The 21,653-nt window shown below is 34.8% G+C and overlaps 1 protein-coding gene across 2 annotated transcripts in view; it reads right to left on the bottom strand.

The window, feature by feature from the left end:
• Positions 1-6,403: 6,403 nt before the first annotated feature.
• The window catches only part of LOC142336860 (uncharacterized), an 88,238-nt gene continuing 72,988 nt past the window's right edge, over positions 6,404-21,653 (bottom strand). For both annotated transcript variants that reach the window (XM_075385819.1, XM_075385818.1), the window contains exons 4-6: positions 14,803-15,025; positions 7,292-7,482; positions 6,404-6,727 (exon numbers count right to left, since the gene is read on the bottom strand). In XM_075385819.1, coding sequence (XP_075241934.1) covers positions 6,562-6,727; positions 7,292-7,482; positions 14,803-15,025 — 580 coding nt within the window. In that variant the 3' untranslated portion in view covers positions 6,404-6,561. The remainder of the gene's footprint in view (positions 6,728-7,291; positions 7,483-14,802; positions 15,026-21,653) is intronic.

Below are 21,653 nucleotides of genomic sequence, written 5' to 3' on the forward strand. Positions count from 1 at the left end.
TTGCGGACACTAAGCTACATGCCGGTCAAATTAAGAAAAAAATAGAGGAAAAGTACATTAAGCCATTGTTTATCTAAAATTTCAGTTATTTTTCATGGTCAAAATGATCATAAGCTTTCAAGCGAAAAACTTTCAAACGAAAAACTGCCTTGGAATTGTTTAGGAAACTAGTTGGACTGATCACTACTGAGCTTTGATTTGATGTGTTTTGTTCTTTAATTAATATAAAAAAGATCACTTTTAAAAAAAAAGAACTATTGATTAAAATCCGAATTCTTTTTGGATTTCAACAATCCAAGATTGATCCAAAAGTAGCCCTGTTAATGCTGTTTGTCCGTTAGGATTGCCTAATTTTTCAAATGTTAAAGAAATAGATAAATTGTTAGTTAAAAAATCAAAAATGAATTCTGCGTTTTCGATAACCAACGAGTAAAATTAGCAAAAAACGGGCAGTTTTAATTACAGAGCACTCTCAACAGAAGTTGAAGTAGCAATAGCCCCCTTTTGAGTCTACAAAGACTGTTTTACTGTTGTTTGGGTGAGTACTTCCGGCAATTTTAATCCAAGTTGTCTAAAGGAGCTTTTTTCGTGCTGTTTTTGATGAAAAAGGCTGACTTAAGAAATATTTAGCCAGAATCAACAATGCTGTTTTGTCTTTAAAAATAAAATCATCAACAATTTTCTTAGAAATTTTAAAAAATTTTAGCAAAATTGTCAAAAATTTAGGCAAAAATTCCGGAAAATGTGAAAAAAAATCATCGGAATTCACTCTACTTTTCTCAGAAGTTTAAACCCCGATAACTCCCTGTAAAAAACAAAAAAAAATTTAATTCCATTTTCTACGCTGGACGAGCTTTCTGATGATACCAGTCTCAACTCTGTACAACGAATATATCGATCGGCAAAAATTGTCTGAACAGAAAAACCCTTTTGAGCATGTAGTTCCTCCCCCCTCAAGAGGGGTCGGAACAATTATATTGCGATAGCTGAACAAGTGCTAAAAATATAGAATTGGGCGTCCAAATCAACAACAAATGACCTCATTGTCCCAAACTATTTCATCTATGTGTTTACGCTCTTCACTTCTCGAGTATTTATTCGTAACTAAAGGCGTAATCAAATTATTCCCAGACAAACTAAAGTCTGCTGCAATTTTTTTTTAAACTTGGTGGGCCTTCTATTGTAGTGTATGACCAGTCAAGCAATATTACAACATTTGTTGAATCCACAACCGCTTTGAAAAAATAAGCCAGACATAAAAAAACACTGCAAACTGCTGGCCAAAAATCATCAAAAGGTGTAAATAAGGCTACAGTTTTATTTGCCCTGAGGGCTATAACTAACAGTATGATTCCAACCATGAAAAGTCGGAAGAAAATTTGTTGGCAATCATATCGGACATCTCTGTTGGAAAGGTAAGAAAGTCTGAATACTAATGTTTAAATCAAAAAGACCAGCCTGCAATAATGGTCAATTTTGGAATAATATGTTTGTTAATAATTGAAAAAATTTCTAACGCAATTTTGAACAATTTTCTTAAGGTAGATAGTTGATTACGTCCAGCTACGCAGACTTGAAAGCCTTTTCACACTAGACAAAAAGAAACGCTGGACAAATTTGGACACAAATTCAATGCAACAATTCTGTAGCTCATTATGAGACTCTAATGGCTCTGCCAGACAGCCTGAGACCATTAATTGAACGCGACTTTTTTTCCTTGCTCAGAATTTCAATGAAAACATTTTTTTTTACAAAAGTAACCAATTTATGTCAACAATTAAACAAATCCCAAATGAGATAAAATAGCTGTAACGTTTTCATATATCAAAAAACAAATGGATACTAATAGAACACATTTTTTTCGAAGACAAATTTCATTAAACTTGTTGAACGCCAATAAAGTGATATGAGAACTGTCAATAATATAACAATGTAATAAAACTAGAAAACGTGAAAAATGGGCAAACATCTAAAAAAGAAATTGAGATCTAGTAGTATCAAAACCAGAAAACAAAAACTTCAGGCTTAAAACAGCAAAAGAAAATAAATTTTTGATCAGTAGAAAGAAGAAATATTGTTTTTTTGCGGACACTAAGCTACATGCCGGTCAAATTAAGAAAAAAATAGAGGAAAAGTACATTAAGCCATTGTTTATCTAAAATTTCAGTTATTTTTCATGGTCAAAATGATCATAAGCTTTCAAGCGAAAAACTTTCAAACGAAAAACTGCCTTGGAATTGTTTAGGAAACTAGTTGGACTGATCACTACTGAGCTTTGATTTGATGTGTTTTGTTCTTTAATTAATATAAAAAAGATCACTTTTAAAAAAAAGAACTATTGATTAAAATCCGAATTCTTTTTGGATTTCAACAATCCAAGATTGATCCAAAAGTAGCCCTGTTAATGCTGTTTGTCCGTTAGGATTGCCTAATTTTTCAAATGTTAAAGAAATAGATAAATTGTTAGTTAAAAAATCAAAAATGAATTCTGCGTTTTCGATAACCAACGAGTAAAATTAGCAAAAAACGGGCAGTTTTAATTACAGAGCACTCTCAACAGAAGTTGAAGTAGCAATAGCCCCCTTTTGAGTCTACAAAGACTGTTTTACTGTTGTTTGGGTGTGTACTTCCGGCAATTTTAATCCAAGTTGTCTAAAGGAGCTTTTTTCGTGCTGTTTTTGATGAAAAAGGCTGACTTAAGAAATATTTAGCCAGAATCAACAATGCTGTTTTGTCTTTAAAAATAAAATCATCAACAATTTTCTTAGAAATTTTAAAAAATTTTAGCAAAATTGTCAAAAATTTAGGCAAAAATTCCGGAAAATGTGAAAAAAAAATCATCGGAATTCACTCTACTTTTCTCAGAAGTTTAAACCCCGATAACTCCCTGTAAAAAACAAAAAAAAAATTTAATTCCATTTTCTACGCTGGACGAGCTTTCTGATGATACCAGTCTCAACTCTGTACAACGAATATATCGATCGGCAAAAATTGTCTGAACAGAAAAACCCTTTTGAGCATGTAGTTCCTCCCCCCTCAAGAGGGGTCGGAACAATTATATTGCGATAGCTGAACAAGTGCTAAAAATATAGAATTGGGTGTCCAAATCAACAACAAATGACCTCATTGTCCCAAACTATTTCATCTATGTGTTTACGCTCTTCACTTCTCGAGTATTTATTCGTAACTAAAGGCGTAATCAAATTATTCCCAGACAAACTAAAGTCTGCTGCAATTTTTTTTTAAACTTGGTGGGCCTTCTATTGTAGTGTATGACCAGTCAAGCAATATTACAACATTTGTTGAATCCACAACCGCTTTGAAAAAATAAGCCAGACATAAAAAACACTGCAAACTGCTGGCCAAAAATCATCAAAAAGTGTAAATAAGGCTACAGTTTTATTTGCCCTGAGGGCTATAACTAACAGTATGATTCCAACCATGAAAAGTCGGAAGAAAATTTGTTGGCAATCATATCGGACATCTCTGTTGGAAAGGTAAGAAAGTCTGAATACTAATGTTTAAATCAAAAAGACCAGCCTGCAATAATGGTCAATTTTGGAATAATATGTTTGTTAATAATTGAAAAAATTTCTAACGCAATTTTGAACAATTTTCTTAAGGTAGATAGTTGATTACGTCCAGCTACGCAGACTTGAAAGCCTTTTCACACTAGACAAAAAGAAACGCTGGACAAATTTGGACACAAATTCAATGCAACAATTCTGTAGCTCATTATGAGACTCTAATGGCTCTGCCAGACAGCCTGAGACCATTAATTGAACGCGACTTTTTTTCCTTGCTCAGATTTTCAATGAAAACATTTTTTTTACAAAAGTAACCAATTTATGTCAACAATTAAACAAATCCCAAATGAGATGAAATAGCTGTAACGTTTTCATATATCAAAAAACAAATGGATACTAATAGAACACATTTTTTTCGAAGACAAATTTCATTAAACTTAAACTCATAAGGAAGCAATATGACATTAGACGCAGAGGTATACCCCAAAATTTCCTCCTTAGTAAAATTGGCTGGAAAATTAGATACTTGCAATGAACGAAATTAGGAGACATCCTTTGTATCTTACTTTTCGCAAAAGGGGTTCCGCCAATTTTGCGAAATAAAAGAACACTCGGAACGAAAAGTATGTTACAAGTCTTGTAGCACGTTTCCGCTCAAATTAGGTATCTATTATTCGCGCGCATTTTGAGCATGCATTAAGCACTTTAATAAAGATTTAATATAAGCTTTCAAAGCTTTGAAGTGCTTTAAATACATGCAACCACAAAAAATGATTTTTTTTTCGAAAAATCCTTCGCACATCAAAGGTTTTGTATATCAATGAGGGACTGGCCGATTTAAATAAGTAGTAATAAATAGTACTAATAAGTAGTAATAAAGTACTATAAGTAGTAATAAAGTAGTAATAAAGTACTACTAGTAGTAATAAGTTAGGCTTAATTAAGTATTAATTAAGTTAGGCTTAATTGCGGATTATATGCGAAATCGAGCTACATTGCGTGCAAAAAATTGACACATAAATGGAGCAGGTGGGTGATACAAGCCGTGCGATAAATAGGTCAAAATGTTTGTACTTGTATTTCGCGGCTAGGATTAGGACACTTCTGCGAACACGGGTTGCTAATTTCCCGTCCATTTTGCCGGTTTCTGCTAAAGTAGCTATTTTCCTCAATATCGTTCCATTTTCAATGTATTAACATTGTAAAAACGAACACGAGATACACGAATCAGGCATATCTGCCCGTGACGATTTGGGCATACCTCTGCGTCGTACTACTAATGGAAGAAAAGCTGCAATCAGTCTAGAACAAATAACAAGAACAGCAGATTTTCCCGGGTTGTTTAATTTTCTATGATTCAATTGTTTGCATCTTTTTAATTGAATGCAAATTGATTGTAGTGTGTGATTTGTAATCGATAGTTCCACACCTCATAAGAAGCTACGCAAACCATACTTTTTGGAAAAACGAACACGAGATACACGCATCAGGCATATCTGCCCGTGACGATTTGGGCATACCTCTGCGTCGTACTACTAATGGAAGAAAAGCTGCAATCAGTCTAGAACAAATAACAAGAACAGCAGATTCTCCCGGGTTGTTTAATTTTCTATGATTCAATTGTTTGCATCTTTTTAATTGAATGCAAATTGATTGTAGTGTGTGATTTGTAATCGATAGTTCCACACCTCATAAGAAGCTACGCAAACCATACTTTTTGGAAATATATAGTTCGTTCAGGCATTTTTTGGAAAAAAATTGTCCACGCTGAAAGATCTCTCTGAATTTTGGGTCTCTTTCTATACACCCTTATCTTCGTCACACTTTAGTGGTGATAACACTACACCCCATTACCGTAAATATACGATAATGGTGAGGCTATATTTTCATGGGGGCGTCTTTACTTGGAAACGCCTGTAATTTTTAGTTAAATATGCTTTATTAAACATACCTTACAGGTCGCCAAAAAATAGCCGCCATTGATTCCCATTACCTTGATTGGAATAGAACCAACTAAAAAAAGCAATCATTTTGAAAAATGTCAAAAAAAGAAGTGGATTTTGTTGTTGGCCACACAATTTCGTAGTTTCCTAATTAGAGAATACATGAATTAGTATCAAGACCAATGACCTGAAATATGACTAATCTTCAACATGAAAATTTTAAATGCCGTGCATTTAAAATTGGTCTTCCTGGTTATGATTTTTCTGGTTTTTATTCTTCTGGGTTTTTTTCGGAAATTCTATTTTTCATTTGTCTTCGTTAACTAGTAGCTGAGTTTTAACGTCAAAGGCCAAATCTTTGCAAAATTAGGTTAAACTAAACAATTTTTTATCGGTAATGAATAAAAACATAGCGGAATAATTTCGAAATTATTCAATTTTAAAAAGCTAACCAGACTCACTGGTACCAAAGGTCTTAAATTATGCAAGTCAATGACAGCCATAGAAAGAAAACTTCACCGTTTTCTGTAGACAACAGAATGAAAATAGGTTTACAGTATTATTAATCACAATAATCTTCAAATTTTTTGAAAAATTAAACATAGAGCCCTTTCATTTAAATTAGAGAACTATAAAAACACAAAAATTTGGGGATTATATATATATCTTCGAACTGATATTTTTTGCACTAATCTTTTATAGTTTCTCAGAAAATTTTGAGCAACTGGTTGTTTGTTTGATAATCTGGCTGCAAAACACTGAAAATCTAATGCTAAAAACCATCGAACGTTAACAATGCACAATTTCTTTCAATTTTCTCAACAAATTTTTTTTCAAGATAAATTTTGCAAACTTTTATCTAGAATTTTTTCTTACAATGACAGCTCAGAATTGAGTCCAGAGAAACAGAGAAAATTGTTTTAAAAACTCAGGTTGAAAAAGTTCTTTTAATTTACAACACAAACAATATGGCTGAAAATCTGTTTCATCTCACTGCTAAAAAGTCTCATCTCAGTCTAAGACCGCAGAAACCGGCTGAGAAAATGACGGCGGCTACTAATCACGGGCATTCTGTATTTGTAAACTGTTTTCTATTTGACTTTAAGCCAAGTAATGTCTCCTGGCCACTCTTCAATTCTGGTTTGGGTCAAATTCTTTTCCAGATCTCCTCCAACTCTAGTCGGAATGTAGCCCAATTCTCTCAACGCTTCCAAGCTTTGAATTACGTAGTTATACTCAACTGAAGTTGCACTCGATCTGTTATTAGAGGTTTCAAATTGTTCACTAGTTTTAATTTACTTATTCTGTTGTACTGAAGAATTCAAGAAAAGCAAAAATTGGCCTGAAAAAAGTTCAAAGAATGTTGGTCAAGAGAGGGTTTGAGCTACAATTAGAAAAAAGAGAAATTAATGCTGAGCTTTTTTTCCCTATAATTCGCGGTCAGTTTGAGTGGCAAGAAAGCAGAAAAATTTACCTCTTCATAACTCAAACTTGAGCGTAAATAGGAACTGATCTTTCCCTAATGAACTCTGCGACTTGAAAAGAACAGCCAATGCGCTATTTGTCGGTTTGGCCTACGCTGTCGGTTTCGTCTGCGTCCCTATGTCACAAAAACCCTTCAACTTCTGTGTGTTCCAACAATGATCAACTGTTGCTAAGATGTGACTAAGGGGGGGGGGGGGGTTAATGAGGACAAATTTCCTTTGTGTTTGCTGGGAAAAAGCAAAAAAAAGATATCTCCCAAATTTTTTTAAAAATTTCTCATTTTTTTCGAAAGGGTTCCAAATGAAACAAAACAATTTGTCCTAGATATTTTGTTACTTCTGAACTATATTTCTGCTTCCAGCAAACTCCATCGCAATAACGGGGACTCTGATTGCTTTGAGGAAGTTTAAACCGCCCAGAATTACTCTTGGTTCTGAACCCTCACAGTCCATCTTAATCAGAGCCTCTTCCAATCCCAGTTTAGTAAATATTGGTAGAAGGTCATCCAAAGTTGCAACTGGTGTGGACTGAAACAGAGAATTTTTTAACCAAATGATGCCAGGCGGAGAGAAGTCAAATTGGTGCGACCAACAAGGCATCAATTAGACTGACAGAAGTAATGAAATATATGTGATGAATGGAAAGCTCGCAGAATTTTTTTGAGGAGCGCAAGCATTACTTTTTGATTACATATTTTTCGCACTTCTTCTGTTCCTTTGGTTCATATGCTATGCAAACATAGCCATGGCTCATTTTAATTCTGTAAACCAATTTCAGTTTTACTAATTTCAGTTTTAATGGCCTTTTGATTGCCGTGAATCCAACTGCAATATGTAATATTAAGGGAATTTCTATTTTTTTTCCAAGTTATTCACGATTATATCTGAAAGAGATCAGTGGGTTGGGGTCCTCCTGATCTCCACTAGTGGTCCACTATAAGTTCACTGAGCAATATTAGTGGATCAATATTGTTTCAATACCATTTATAGTGGGCACTAGTGGAACATTAGTGGGACAATATAGTGTCACAAGTTTTCTGCTTAAATCTCGTCATTTGCCGACAGTAAATTATTCGTGGCATGTCAAAAATTTTGTAATTCTCGGCTATTTTATTGAGTTCCTCTGCAAAACCAATTTGGAAAGTTAATGATTCCGATTTTACAATTAATTTTTGAGTTTACTTTAAATCCAATTGATTTTTTTCTTTTCGACAACAGTTGCTCAAAAAAACAATTAAAGTGTCAGAAAACCATCAAAATAGCTCAATATTTTATTCATAATGCAAATTATGCAAAGTTTGCAGTTTTCTATAAAACGTCTTTATTCTGAGTTTTATCGATCTTTGAGAACTTTTCAGTGAAAATAAATTTTTTGAATTAATTATTCGCATCTGTCATGGAATAGATTTTACTTGTCTCAAATTCATTGCAAAAATTTTCCGAAATGCTAAAATACATTAAACACAAATGTCATATTTCTCCACCATTCGGTAAAATTTATTAATGCAATGCTTTTAGAATTTATTGTTTGTGTCATGATGTTTGACAACAACTGTAAAACGAAAAAAAAAGTTTTCATAAAATAATTAGAACGGATTTGCGTTCCCACTAAAACAACTTAAAAGTGCAATGCAACCACCTAAATGTACCTGCGAAATTTTAGCATTCTGTAGCCTCTGTTTCTGCATTCTTTGTTACTGATTTTTTTTTGTCATTTTGTGTATTAATTATTTACGTAACATTTTGTTATAAAAAGATTAATTGGTTTTAAAGCATTATTCAGGGTGTGAGAACATTGCTTTCTTTCTCCACAAAAATATGTTTGTCACACAACTCACCAATCAATTTACGAATTAGAAAAACCTGTACAATCTTTCCACTAGAAGCAGAAGTCCAAGATCTGGCAAACTCATCAATTACAACTCTTTTTATCTGTGCATTTTTTCCGAGCAATAATATGCATACGCAAGTTCCTGGCGTATGCATATTATTGTAGTATGCATATTAAGATATTTTGGGTAAAAAATGTCAGATTGAGAAAGCTCTGACTTTTTCGGCCTCATTTTTTACATTACTTTGGAACCAAATCCCAATATGAACTTACTTTTTAGCTCTTTATCCCCTATCTACCTAACTAACTCCCTGCCCAACCAATACTACCCCACTCCTAGAATGAAGTATATTCAAAGTTCAATGACATGAGTGAACTCACTATAAACTTGGGAGAGAGAGAGAGAGAGAGTAAAACAGATGTGAAACAAAAAAAGAGTACCGCAAAAATAAACAAAAATTTAAAAACCAATAGTATTGACTCAAATTAATAAAAGGGTTACTTTTTTTCAACTAGGTAACCGTTAACTTTATTTACTTGCAAATTATTGTACCTCGATTAAAAGTTGAGCGAGGAAAAAAGGAAAAAATAGTAAAAAACCAGAGTCTGATGACAGAGTCCGTTAACTTTATTTACTTGCAAATTATTGTACCCTGATTAAAAGTTGAGCGATAAGTCTGATGAGGAAATTTGATAACAAAAAATGAAATCAGACGAAAAAAAAATCATTACAACAAAAGTCTGTATAAAAGATAACAAGACTTTTTTTGGAGGAGCCAATAATTTTTTCAAATACCATCTCTAAGCATCAGAGGAGTTATAAAAATTGTTTAACAGAAACACTATGCAATGGCATGTACTTTGCTATTTACTGGTTCAACGTAATTGATTTGAAAAGAAAGTAACAGAAAAAATGGAGAAAATTATCAAACTCAAGATAACCACTCTTGACCTCACGAATTGATGTTTGTTCAACAATTTGTCTTACCGACTATTAGTCGCAAGGCTCTATGAGAACTGCGCAACGACTTATAGCCCACTGAGATTTACCTGCTTACTTCAATCTTGAAAAATAGACAAAGAAAACTATCAGGCAAAAAGTTGGTGGCAAGAAAAATGCTTTAAAATACCAGCAAGACTAATATATAATTGCTACCAAATTTGTTTGAAGCAATTACAAAAATGGAAAATGATGAACACAAAATCTATCAGCTAAAAATGTTAACTTCGCTTCAAACAGCTCTGCAAGTTGCCAAAGCCTAAAAACTGTACTGAAGGGACATTGCAAAAACTATTTGCATTCAACCTACATTTACTACTTTTGTTCAATTTTTTTCACTTAAACAAATTAAATTTGATACGGAGCCAATCAAAAGCTAATTGATTTTCAAATGTTGATTGAAACGTAGCATTTGCCATGTTTAATTTATAACGCAGATTATTAAAGTTTCCGTTCTCTAAAAAGCGTTTTTTCCTGAATTTCTTTTACCGTTAACAACTCTTCAGTGAATTGTAATTTTTTTGAATTAATTATTCTCATCTGTACATAAATAGATTTTAAACGTTTCGAAACTATTCCAGCTTTTAGTAAAATCACTTTTTGATATTCCAGCTTTTAGTAAAATTACTTTTTGAAAGTGTTTGAAGCACGAAAGTCATCCTTCTCCGCCATTGTAGAAAAAATATTAATGAGATGCTTTGAATATTGATTGTTGATGTCATGTTGTTGACAACAACTGTAAAACAAATAGACCTTGTTACTGAGTTGTTAATTTAAAACACAGTAGTTACACAGCAGTTAATTTAAATTCCAGCTAACACAATGTAAGGAGGCAATGCAACCGCCTAAATATACCTGCAAATAATGTTTCACCCTGTAGCATTATCAATTTTTTTGTTTTGTTTCATAAATTCACCCAAGTATTGTCATAGAAGTTTAATTATATCACCAAAAATTAATTAGGACCATAGAACACCATTTTAAACACGACTCACCCACTCAACTTGGGTATTATAAAAACCATTACGAACTTTCCAGTAGAAGCAAAAAGACAAAGATGTATAAAACTGATAGAGAACTTTCCTTTTTTTATCCGTGCATTTTGTTTTCAAATTGTCTTGGAGTTTGCATATTTTTGATCATGCGTATTAAGGTAAGTTGGGTCAAGATGTCAGACTGAAAAAGCTCGGACCCATTGGGCCTCATTATTTTTCAACAATTCGGACCCAAATCCTGCCAACAACCTTACTCGTTACCCAATTACCCGCTACCTAACTTAATAACTACCTGCTCAACCCAAACTAATCCTTTCCTGCATAAAGTTTAATCATAGTTAAACAAAAGACCTCCCTAAAAACTACTGGCGAGAGAAACACACACACACACACACACACACACACACACACACACACACACACACAGAGAGAGAGAGAGAGAGAGAGAGAGAGAGACAGAGAGAGAGAGAGAGAGAGAGAGAGAGAGAAGAGAGAGAGAGAGACAGAGAGAGAGAGAGAGAGAGAGAGAGAGAGAGAGAGAGAGAGAGAGAGAGAGAGAGAGAGAGAGAGAGCGAGAGAGCGAGAGAGCGAGAGAGAGAGAGAGAGAGAGAGAGAGAGAGAGAGAGAGAGAGAGAGAGAGAGAGAGAGAGAAAGAGAGAAGAGAGAGAGAGAGAGAGAGAGAGAGAGAGAGAGAGAAGAGAGAGAGAGAGAGAGAGAGGAGAGAGAGAGAGAGAGAGAGAGAGAGAGAGAGAGAGAGAGAGAGGAGAGAGAGAGAGAGAGAGAGAGAGAGCATAAGTAGTAAATGTTTTATGAAAATTTTCAGAGATCCTTTTTTGAGTCACGAAATTAACATAAAAGCAGGGCAAAAGACGTCACATACACAAATTTTGACTGCAAAGCAGTAGAAGACAATAAAGATCACCCCCAAGAAGTCAGAATGTAAGAACCATCGATGGAGACGACGAATTAAAAAAACATAGCAGGACAAGTCCTGAAATACAATCCTTAGAAAGGAATGAAAAACTTGAAGTACGCAAACTGGCCAGCAGGTTAAATAAACAATTCTAGCAAAAACTCAAACAAAAGCATCTCAATAAATCGAGAAACTAAATCAATCAAAATCGTGATATAAATATGTTCAAAAAGTTGAGAAACTAAACAAAAATACACTACTTGCTAAAACTCTTGAATCTTCTACCCCGAAGACAAAAACCGATCCCTTTATATATACCTTTTCCAAAAATATGTTCAAAGCCAATTTTTAGCTCTGAAATTGGTCCTGGATTATATCTGCAAGACCTGAAACAATTCGTTGGCCCTTGAAGATCGATTTATTCAGAAAATGACAAAAATTTTGAAAAAAAAGGAGATGAATTGCAAATTTTAATGAAACATTGCTGAAAATTGTGATATTAATATCTTCAGAATCGTTTCTGTGCCTCTAAAGGCTATCCAGTAATTCAATTCCCGGCCTTAAAAAATTTATTGGTTCACGAAGATCGATAGGCAGTCCTTTAGAAAAAATTTCAAATTTAAAAACAAATGGAAATTCGTTCGATAAAAGTATTGAAAACCATTCTATTGTCCCCTAGCAACTGTGTAATAACATACTATCAAACACTTGGAGGAGATTATATGATTTTGAGGCAAGAAAAACTGAAAAAAAAAGACAAATGTTTTTTGAAGAAATTGAACAAAATTACAAATTTTTTTGCAAAATTTCTAAAATTCGAAAGTTAATATGTTGAAAACAATTCCATTAGTGAAACAAAAAACTAAAAAAATTACAACAAAACATTAAAAAATTGCACCATTTTGAACCCAAAATCTCCTAAAAATGGCCTTTTAACCTTAAATTTATGCCATCCCAGCAGCTGCACCATTAAGTGCTTCAAGGACTAGTAAAGTCCACTTTGGGCCTCTAGTGAAACTTAAATCCCGCTGGGATTTACCTGTTTATCCCGTTTTGAAATATCAAAGTCAATGAAAAATGTGTGAAAACTTCTTTCAAAAACACAGCGCCCCAATAAACCTCAATTTCTTTTGAATTGTAAAAAACCACAATGTCCCCAAAAATAGCCTCTATCGCTCCGCTCTAGAGAACCACTCTTGACATCGCGAATTGATATTTGTTCATCAGGCTCTCTTATAGACTAGGAAGGTGCAAAGCTCTACGAGAATTCCGCAGTAACTTCTGGCCCTCTGAGATTTACCTGTTTAAGGCAATCTTAAAAATAAAACTGGACAAAGCAAAACTATCACGCAGAAAGTCGGTACCAAGAAAAATGCTTTAAAATACCAGCAAGAATAGCATACTTGATAAAACTTTGTTCGAAGCAATTACATGTTGAGAGGAAAATAAAGAACACATAGTCTATCTGCTAACAATGTTGACTTCGCTTCAAAACAACTCAGCAAGCTGCCATGGCCTAAAAATTATTCTGAAGGGAAATCGTAAAACCATTTGCGTTCAGCCAGCATTGACTGTTTTTATTCAATTTTTTTCACGCAAACAAATCAAAATTGATACCTAACCAATCAGAAGCTCGACAATAAGAAAGAAAGAAAGAAAGAATTAATTTCTTCATGCATAATTGAAAATTATAAATTTAAATTAGCTCAGCAATTTTTCAAAATTTAACACAAAATTAGATAGATAAGAGGGACTGACTGGCACTATACAAACTGTAACATGAGAGGACAGATAACAAGACCAGATGGTCTACAATGACCTGCCCAGGACAATACCCCAAATCAATTGCAACTTTTCATATACTATGTAAAGGGGGAAGCAGAAATCATTAAAATTGTGAAGAACAACAAAGAAAAATACAAAGAGCCAAAAGTTGTATTCAAAGTTCTAATAAAAACCAGGTTTGGCCAATATCCCAAGTCCAAACGCGCTAGCTAAGCTCAACTTACAGCTCATCTCTCAGCTATAAACGCGGGGCTGAAATAAAGACTGAGTTGGATTTAGGATCCAATCCCAGGACGAGGTGTCCAGACACAAATGACTCCTGATCAGACGGTCCCGGACCAAAAACCCTGGTCAGACTCAACCATGCTAAACACTTTTTCCTGCGCTCGTGAATTAATCTCTGTCCAGACTCAAGTTCTCTCGAAAAATTTTGACGCCTATGAAGTGCGCTAGAAATTACCTGTAATCAGGTCTATCTGCGCTTTTTTTAATCAAATCAAAATGCTTTCAAAGTCACTTCTAATCAGACCATACGCGCTCAAAACAGTTTCTGATTAGACATTTTGAGCATTTAATTGTCTCTTATCAGACCAAGGTGCTCTCGAATAGGTCTTTGTTCTGGTAAGCGCTGTCAATTGTTAAAGATAAGCGCTGTTCTGGTCAGAGTAATTCTGACCAGAACAGCGCTTATCTTTAACAATTGACACAAACGAGTTTTGAATAAAAATTCCTGCTTTTAATTTATACCTCCAATTAAAGAGGACCGGCTCTTGTCAGTTGGTGAACCTCTTGGTTATAATCAACCAATACTCGTATATAGTTTCTGATCACATTTTGTACTGTTGGCTTTCGGTAGAGCCAGTAACTCTTAATCAAACAATTAAAAAAAAAATCCAGGAAAAGATCTTTCAGTTTGGCCAGACCCATTTGCGCTCGCGACGTTCTCTAATCAGAACCAATGGAACTGAAATTTGTCTCTGATCAGACTCAAACTTGCTTGAGTCAGTCTCTGATCAGACTATCTTGTGTTTTTAAAAGTAAACAGACCCCGTAATTTCGAGCGCAGATTTCACCAGCGAGTGGCGTGTGATCATAGTATAAGTTCGGACAGGCTTCTCGTCCGGGCAAGCATAAGCAAAACAACGCTTCTTGCAACAAAGCCAAGAAAAACAGCAGAAATGGAGTTATGGCTAGCTGAAAAAAAAGCTAAAATCGCAAGCTAAAAAAAACCAAAAAATAATTCGATCGTGTTACATCGGGACTGTTGCTTTCCTCAATGCAGGTAGCGATTTTCTGCTTGTAATCGAAGATTTCTAACGCTTACATTTGCTGTGCAATTTTCCTTCAATTGAACGAAACTGCCTCCGATGTTTGTTTTGTCTACAACTACGTCCAGACATTGATGCCTCCTATCCATGAGTGCCACTGGGAATACACGAATTAAGTTCTGCAGTGAGTTTACAGCTATAGAGGTTGTTAAGTACATCAAAGTCTCTCTCAGGGGCTCAAAAGTGAACACTTTTCTTCCCAGTTTTGCAGCAGACAAGCTAAAACAAAAACATTATAAGCAGCAGAATCATTCGGCTTTGAAGAATCTCATGGATTTTTGAGCAACAGATAAGAGAAGCGGGTATAATATATATTCTGTAAAATTCTGTAATATTCTCAACTGAGGGTATTTGCAGCGTAAATGACGTCTGCAACCTCTGGGCTATGTTCATTGAGCTAGTCAGTTCATTGAGATGTTCATTTTGTTCAATCAAATTTGTAACCAATTTTGAAGAGTGATCAATGGCTATGCACTAAGAAATGCCAATCGATCTCGCATATGGTATAAAAATGACTGTCTTTATCAAAGCGGTTCTGTTTTTTTTTTAAATTTTTTGAAGATAATTTTTGATGTTATAGTTAATTAACTTTAGCTGTGCAAAATATCAAGAAAATGAAGCGCTGATTCACGCTGATATTTTCATGAAATAACAATAGATCTACAAATTAAAATTAGATGTTTGATAGTTAGTTCATTTTAAGTTGCTCCTGTCAAGTCAGACATTGCGCCATTCTCCGGCGCATAGAACACACCATTTTTTGTGGGGTCAGATATAAAATAAAAAACTTGAATTGATCCAGATTGATTTCGAAGGCTCCTGGGCCGAGGTTTCACACCTATTTCACCCCTAATTAGCGGAGATTAGGGTGTAATCCGTTTTCCACTGCCATTTATCGGGGGAAAAAGAGTGGAAGAAGGTAATTTCAAAAAATTACACTTCAATTAAATTCTTTTTTTCTACTTTTTCAACACACTTCGCAAAGAGTGTAATTTAGGTTGGAAAAAAAATAAACTCTTTTTTCCACCATCATGCTAAGTATCATTTTTTAAAACTCTTACAACCTTGTTATTTACAGAGTGTAGTTTAGGGTGGACTCATAATCAAATAAACTATTTTTTCCACCGTTATAACTTGTATCTTTTCCTTTTGCACACTTACACCCTTGTTGTTCCTACAAAAAGATAGGAACCAAGATAGGAACCACATTATCAGTTTTTCCTTTCCAAAATGAAAGTATTGTCTAATCGGCAATGAAAATGCCGAAGTCTTCTTCTGTGTGATAATTGGCACATTAAGAGTCCACGTATCTTAAAAAAAGTGTTTTGGGTTATACGTTGTGGAATGTTACAAAAGAGGATCAGTTATACAAAATTTTTGAAACTAAATTCTACAATTTAGTGCAAAAGTAGTTATGTTCCATTTGGTGCACCGGCTCTCAATGCATGCACGTTAACAATCAGCTTCTAAAAATTTATTGGTAATTTGAACTGACCACAAAAATTTGTGTGAATAATATGCTATCACTTTGGAGGCAAAAGTAGTGAGTTATGAAGAAATTTTTGACAAAAGCCAGTGAGACTAAAAAAATAGCTAGATTTTTAACCCATATTAACTGGTTTACGCTATTTTTTTTAAATTAGGGTGCAAATGTCAGTTTTTGTTTATTGTTGCTCACTCTTGCTTTATGGCAATATAAATTAACTCAGAACACTTACAGATTTTTAATGTGTTTTCTGGAAAAAATCAAGAATTGTAAAATCATCTGTCGCTTTACCGCTATTTCCGGTGTGTCAGTTAAAGATTTTTTGACGGTTTAGTTTATTTAAAATTACAGCTTAAGTAAAGTACAGCAAACTTATAGTAGTGATGCAAAACAATGGAGCTGATAGAAAAAAAATGAAGTCTTTGTCACAGCTTTGTCAAGAAACGCTCATCAGAGATTTTTGTTTTGCATAGAAGATTGAACAAAATTACTAGTGATTAACAGAAAATGTATATAAGAGTAGAAAAAATGAGAAAAGGGAAATTTAAAATAACTCCTTAGTTAAACATCTTTTTTTGGAGTCTTAGTTAATCGCAAATTATAATCTGTTGAAATCGTGAACATATCGTTTTGACATTCCGACACATCTTGAATTTGCTACCCACACAATCGGGTTTTCATTGCAGCAGTATAATATTCATTATCAACCTGATTTTGTAGTATGTTAATTAATTTCAGTCCCACCGCTCTTTGGGTGAGAAAAATTGATTAATTTACTGATTGTGATTTCCTTTCAGTGTTGACCAGATTTTGTGTCGAAACTCCCGTCTCTGCTCTTTGGGTACTTTTCTATCGAGGCAACCAGGGATCCATTTGGGCTGCAGCCAGTATCATTAATGCAGCTCCCCAGATAGAGATAGCAAAAATTGACTTGGTTAATTTGTTAAGGGCAACTGGCAGTCGTTCAGCAATCTAAAGCATCTATTGTCAGTAATATCAGCCATTCTGCTCTTCCTGAATGTCTACCAGAAACTCCTGAGAACTTCAAAAGCAAGCGGAACAAGAAGACTGCGTTTACGAAAAATTGATTTTAGGCAGGCCATACTTCCGCTCTTCTGTTTCTTCATGAGCATGATCAGCCTTCAATAAGGCATTTGCAATTGAAATGAGTTGTGCCAATGAAGTCGTTGTCACATCAAAAGCAACTGGCCTACTTGGTCGCCAATATGGAACTCAGATATCAACTGGCCATGAATTGATGTCCAGTAGAGGGTTTTTTTCTCTAACGCATCGAACTTGCCCCGGAGCCAGCTGATTCAATTCACTCGCAACTTCTATCATGTTTGGCTACTTTCGGTGATTTGGAACAGATTTTCATAATGAGCGTCCACTAACACAATTTTAAAGAACGGACATTTCCTCTCTCAATCATTAACAGCTGCATATAATCTGAACTTAACGCTTGCTAGAAATTCATTTGCAATCAAATGAAACCAGACACCGGTTATTGGTAATTCGGATAACAACGCCCAAAACAACATATAGACAATGCTTGAAGTCTCGCCTTCCTCTTCGAAAAGGTCTCCTTTTAATTTGTTCGTAACATTTTTGTTTGTCAGAAATATTGTTTTTTTTGTCTTCTGAGGAGAGGCAGGCAAATTGAACGAATTGACGTTATTATTTTCTCCTGGAACAAATTGTCTTTTTTTTGTGTTTTGAAAAAAGATACGCAAAACGGCTCGTCAAGCGTGTTTGATGGTGTTTTTAAGATAATTTTTGATGTCATTGTTAGTTAGTTTTAGCTGTGTAAAATATCCTAAAAAATGGAGCGCTGATTCAAGCTGATATTTTCTCAAGTATCATTGACGGATTTACAAATTAAAATAAGATTTTTGATAGTTATTTCATTTGAAGTTGCTTCTGTCACGTCAGACATTGCGCCATTCTCCGGCGCATAGAACACACCATTGTTTGTGTGGTCAGATATAAAATAAAAAAGTTGATTTGGTCCAAATTGATTTCAAAAGCTCCTAAGGCGAATTTTCACACCTATTTCACCCCTAATTAGCCGAGATTATCCATTTTCTATTGCTATTTATAGGTTAATTTCAAAAAATTAAATTTCAATTACACTCTTTTCGTGACTTTTCTACACACACTTCGCATAGATTCTAATTTAGGTTGGAAAGAAAAAATTAAACTAATTTTTTCACCATCATTCTAAGTATCACATTTTTTAAAAACTCTTACAACCTTTTTATTTACGGAGTGTAGTTTAGGGTGGACTGATAATCAAATAAACCCTTTTTGCCACCATTTTGACTTGTATCATTTCCTTTTGCACTCTTACACCCTTGTTGTTCCTTCAAAAGGGTTCACAAAAAGATAGGAACCAAGCTATAATCAGTTTTTCCTTTCCAAAATGAAAGTATTGTCTGATCGGCAATGAAAATATCGAAGTCTTCTTCTATGTGATAAATGGCACATTAAGAGTCCGGGTATCTTAATAAAAGTGTTTTGGGTTATACGTTGTGGAATGTTACAAAAGAGGATCAGTTATGCAAAATTTTTGAAATTAAATTCTACAATTTAGCGCAAAAGTAGTTATGTTCCATTTGGTGCACCGGTTCTCAATGCATGCGCGTTAACAACCAGCTTCTAAAAATTTATTGGTAATTTGAACTGACCGCAAAAATTTGTGTGAATAATATGCTATCACTTTGGAGGCAAAAGTAGTGAGTTATGAAGAAACGTTTGACAAAAGCCAGTGAGATTGGAAAAATAGCTAGATTTTTAACCCATATTAACTGGTTTACGCTATTTTTTTTAAATTAGGGCGGAAATGTCAGTTTTTGTTTACTGTTGCTCACTCTTGCTTTATGGCAATATAAATTAATTCAGAACACTTACAGATTATTAAATGGTTTTCTGGAAAAAAATCCAGAATTGTAAGATAATCTGTCGCTTCACCGCTATTTCCGGTGTCTCAGTTGAGACTTTTTTGACGTTTTGTTTTTTGTTTAAAATTACAGCTTTATTAAATTACAGCAAACATAGTACTGATCCAAAACAATGGAACTGATCGAAAAAAAATGAAATCTTTGTCACAGCTTTGATTTCCTTTGAGTGTTGACCAGATTTTGTGTCGAAACTCCCGACTCTGGTCTTTGGGTGCTTTTGTATCGGGGCAATCAGGTATCTAATTGGGCTGCAGCCAGTATCATTAATGCAGCTCCCCAGATAAGGATAGCAGAATTTGACTTGGTTCAGTTGTTAAGAGCAACTGGCAGTCGTTCAGCAATCTAAAATCAACTGGCCATGAAGTGATGTCCGGTAGAGTGTTTTTTCTCTAACGGATTGAACTTGCCCCGGAGCCAGCTGATTCAATTCATCCGCTACTTCTATCATGTTCGGCTACTTCCGGTGATATGGAACAGATTTTCATAATGAGCGTCCACTAACCCAGTTCTAAAGAACGGACATTTCCTTTCTGAATTACTAACATCTACACATAACCTGAACTTAACGCTTGCTAGAAATTCATTTGCAGTCAAATGAAGCCAGACACAGTTTATTGGTAGTTCTGATAACAATGCCCAGAATAACATAGAGACAATGCTTTAAATCTCGCCTTCCTCTTCTAAAAGGTCTGTTTTTTAATTTGTGCGTCAGACTTTTTTTGTCAAAAATCTAGATTAATCTTCTGAGTAAAAGCTGGCAAATTCAACGAATTGACGTTATTATTTTCTCCTGGAACAAATTGTCTTTTTTTTGTGTTTTGAAAAATGATACGCAAAACAAAACGGCTCGTCAAGCGACATTGCGTAGTCACTGCCTGTTGATCAGAACGTGCCACCGTGTATGCTGTTTTATATGGGGCACCAAACGATCAATTATTTACTATTGGCGGGAGCATAAGAAAAACCAATAAGTCACATTGGGAAACAATAAGTCACATTGGGAAATAAGTCCAAAGAAAGACAATAAGTCACATTGGGAAACAAGTGACCCGTAAGGAACAAATTTGTCCCAAAACAGTGGAGAGTGATATCAACGAAGCTATACCCGGTAAGTGTTAATAACAGTTTTCATGAGATGATTAGTTTTTACAGAGTTGAAAACATTTTGAAAGTCAATGTCCGAAATGCCTGATTTACCAGTTAATTTCAATATTGTTTTCATACAAAACATTAGCTGAGTGAATGATTGCTTCTGCGCCACTTCGAACACCAAGTTTGAAGAGAACTATTGCATCGCTGCTATTTTTCGCGGCCAAGAATTTTACCGTAAGCTTCCTTAAAACTCACCTACGGCGATGGCGAGGATGACTCCTTTTATCGACAAAGCTGTTAGTGAAGCACTTGCAAAACGCTTCTGAAATAAACTCAGGACAATTTTTTCTGCAAATCAAAATGTCTGATATCTTTCATCGCAGCTTTTGTTTGTTAAATTGCCGTGCATTGCACTCTGTTATCGCAATTGCTCGGGGAACACTTTTGATGGGCCTGCTGCTGTTTACATTGCGGAAAACTTTAACTGTTGTAAAAAAGTTTTCCTCGGAAAAATGATAAGCCTCTGAAAAAGTGTTGTTGCTGCCAATGAGCTTCAGTGTCATAAATGACTTTTCAATCTGTCTTTTTCATTGACACAGCTTCTTTCCACGATCGCCATCATCTCCGTTTGTCCACGTTTTTTTCTGTCTAATCTTTTCTGCTCAATGTTGCGTCTGTGTTTCTTTCCGCCTCTTTTGTTGATTCCTAGAAGACATTTTGATAAAGCAAAGAGATTTCTTCAGTTCGTTTTGGCTTGTGGATCATCGAGGCTATCATTGATTGTATCTCTGAGTACCTCAGACCATTCATGTGGACAGGAACTTTAACAGGAACGTAGTGAACAGTGGGAACTCATGTGATCAATATCGTATTAATGTTTGTATTTGCCCATCAAAAATGGCGCGTCTTCTATCCAGGAGAAGGTTATTGACAACATCTGCTTTGTTAGCGTTCATTAACAGTTGGTCAATTTAGTTAGATAAATCTTTAGATATTTTTTAAGTGTCTAAAGGATTTATGGAAGCACCAGTAGGCCCAAGTGGACTTGGTTTTGATCCAAGAGTGCTCGGTTGTCAGACCCAACTTCAGATCTATTAAAGTTATATGAAAGATTTTCAAAAAATTATGAAGCTCATTGTATAGAAATTGGGAGCGAAAATGGATCGCGAGAACGGAGAAAGGGCAATGAGTGTTATCGAGTCAAAATGGTCAAGTTCGAAATTATTTGCCCAGTGCTAGACCGTCGAGATGGTGTTATTGTTGTTGCAAGACCAGTTATGGGATACTCGGAAGAACTGAGTTGGGGTGA

The sequence above is a fragment of the Convolutriloba macropyga genome, chromosome 3, assembly GCF_964194025.1.
Source record: "Convolutriloba macropyga chromosome 3, txConMacr16.3, whole genome shotgun sequence".
NCBI lineage: Eukaryota > Metazoa > Xenacoelomorpha > Acoela > Convolutidae > Convolutriloba > Convolutriloba macropyga.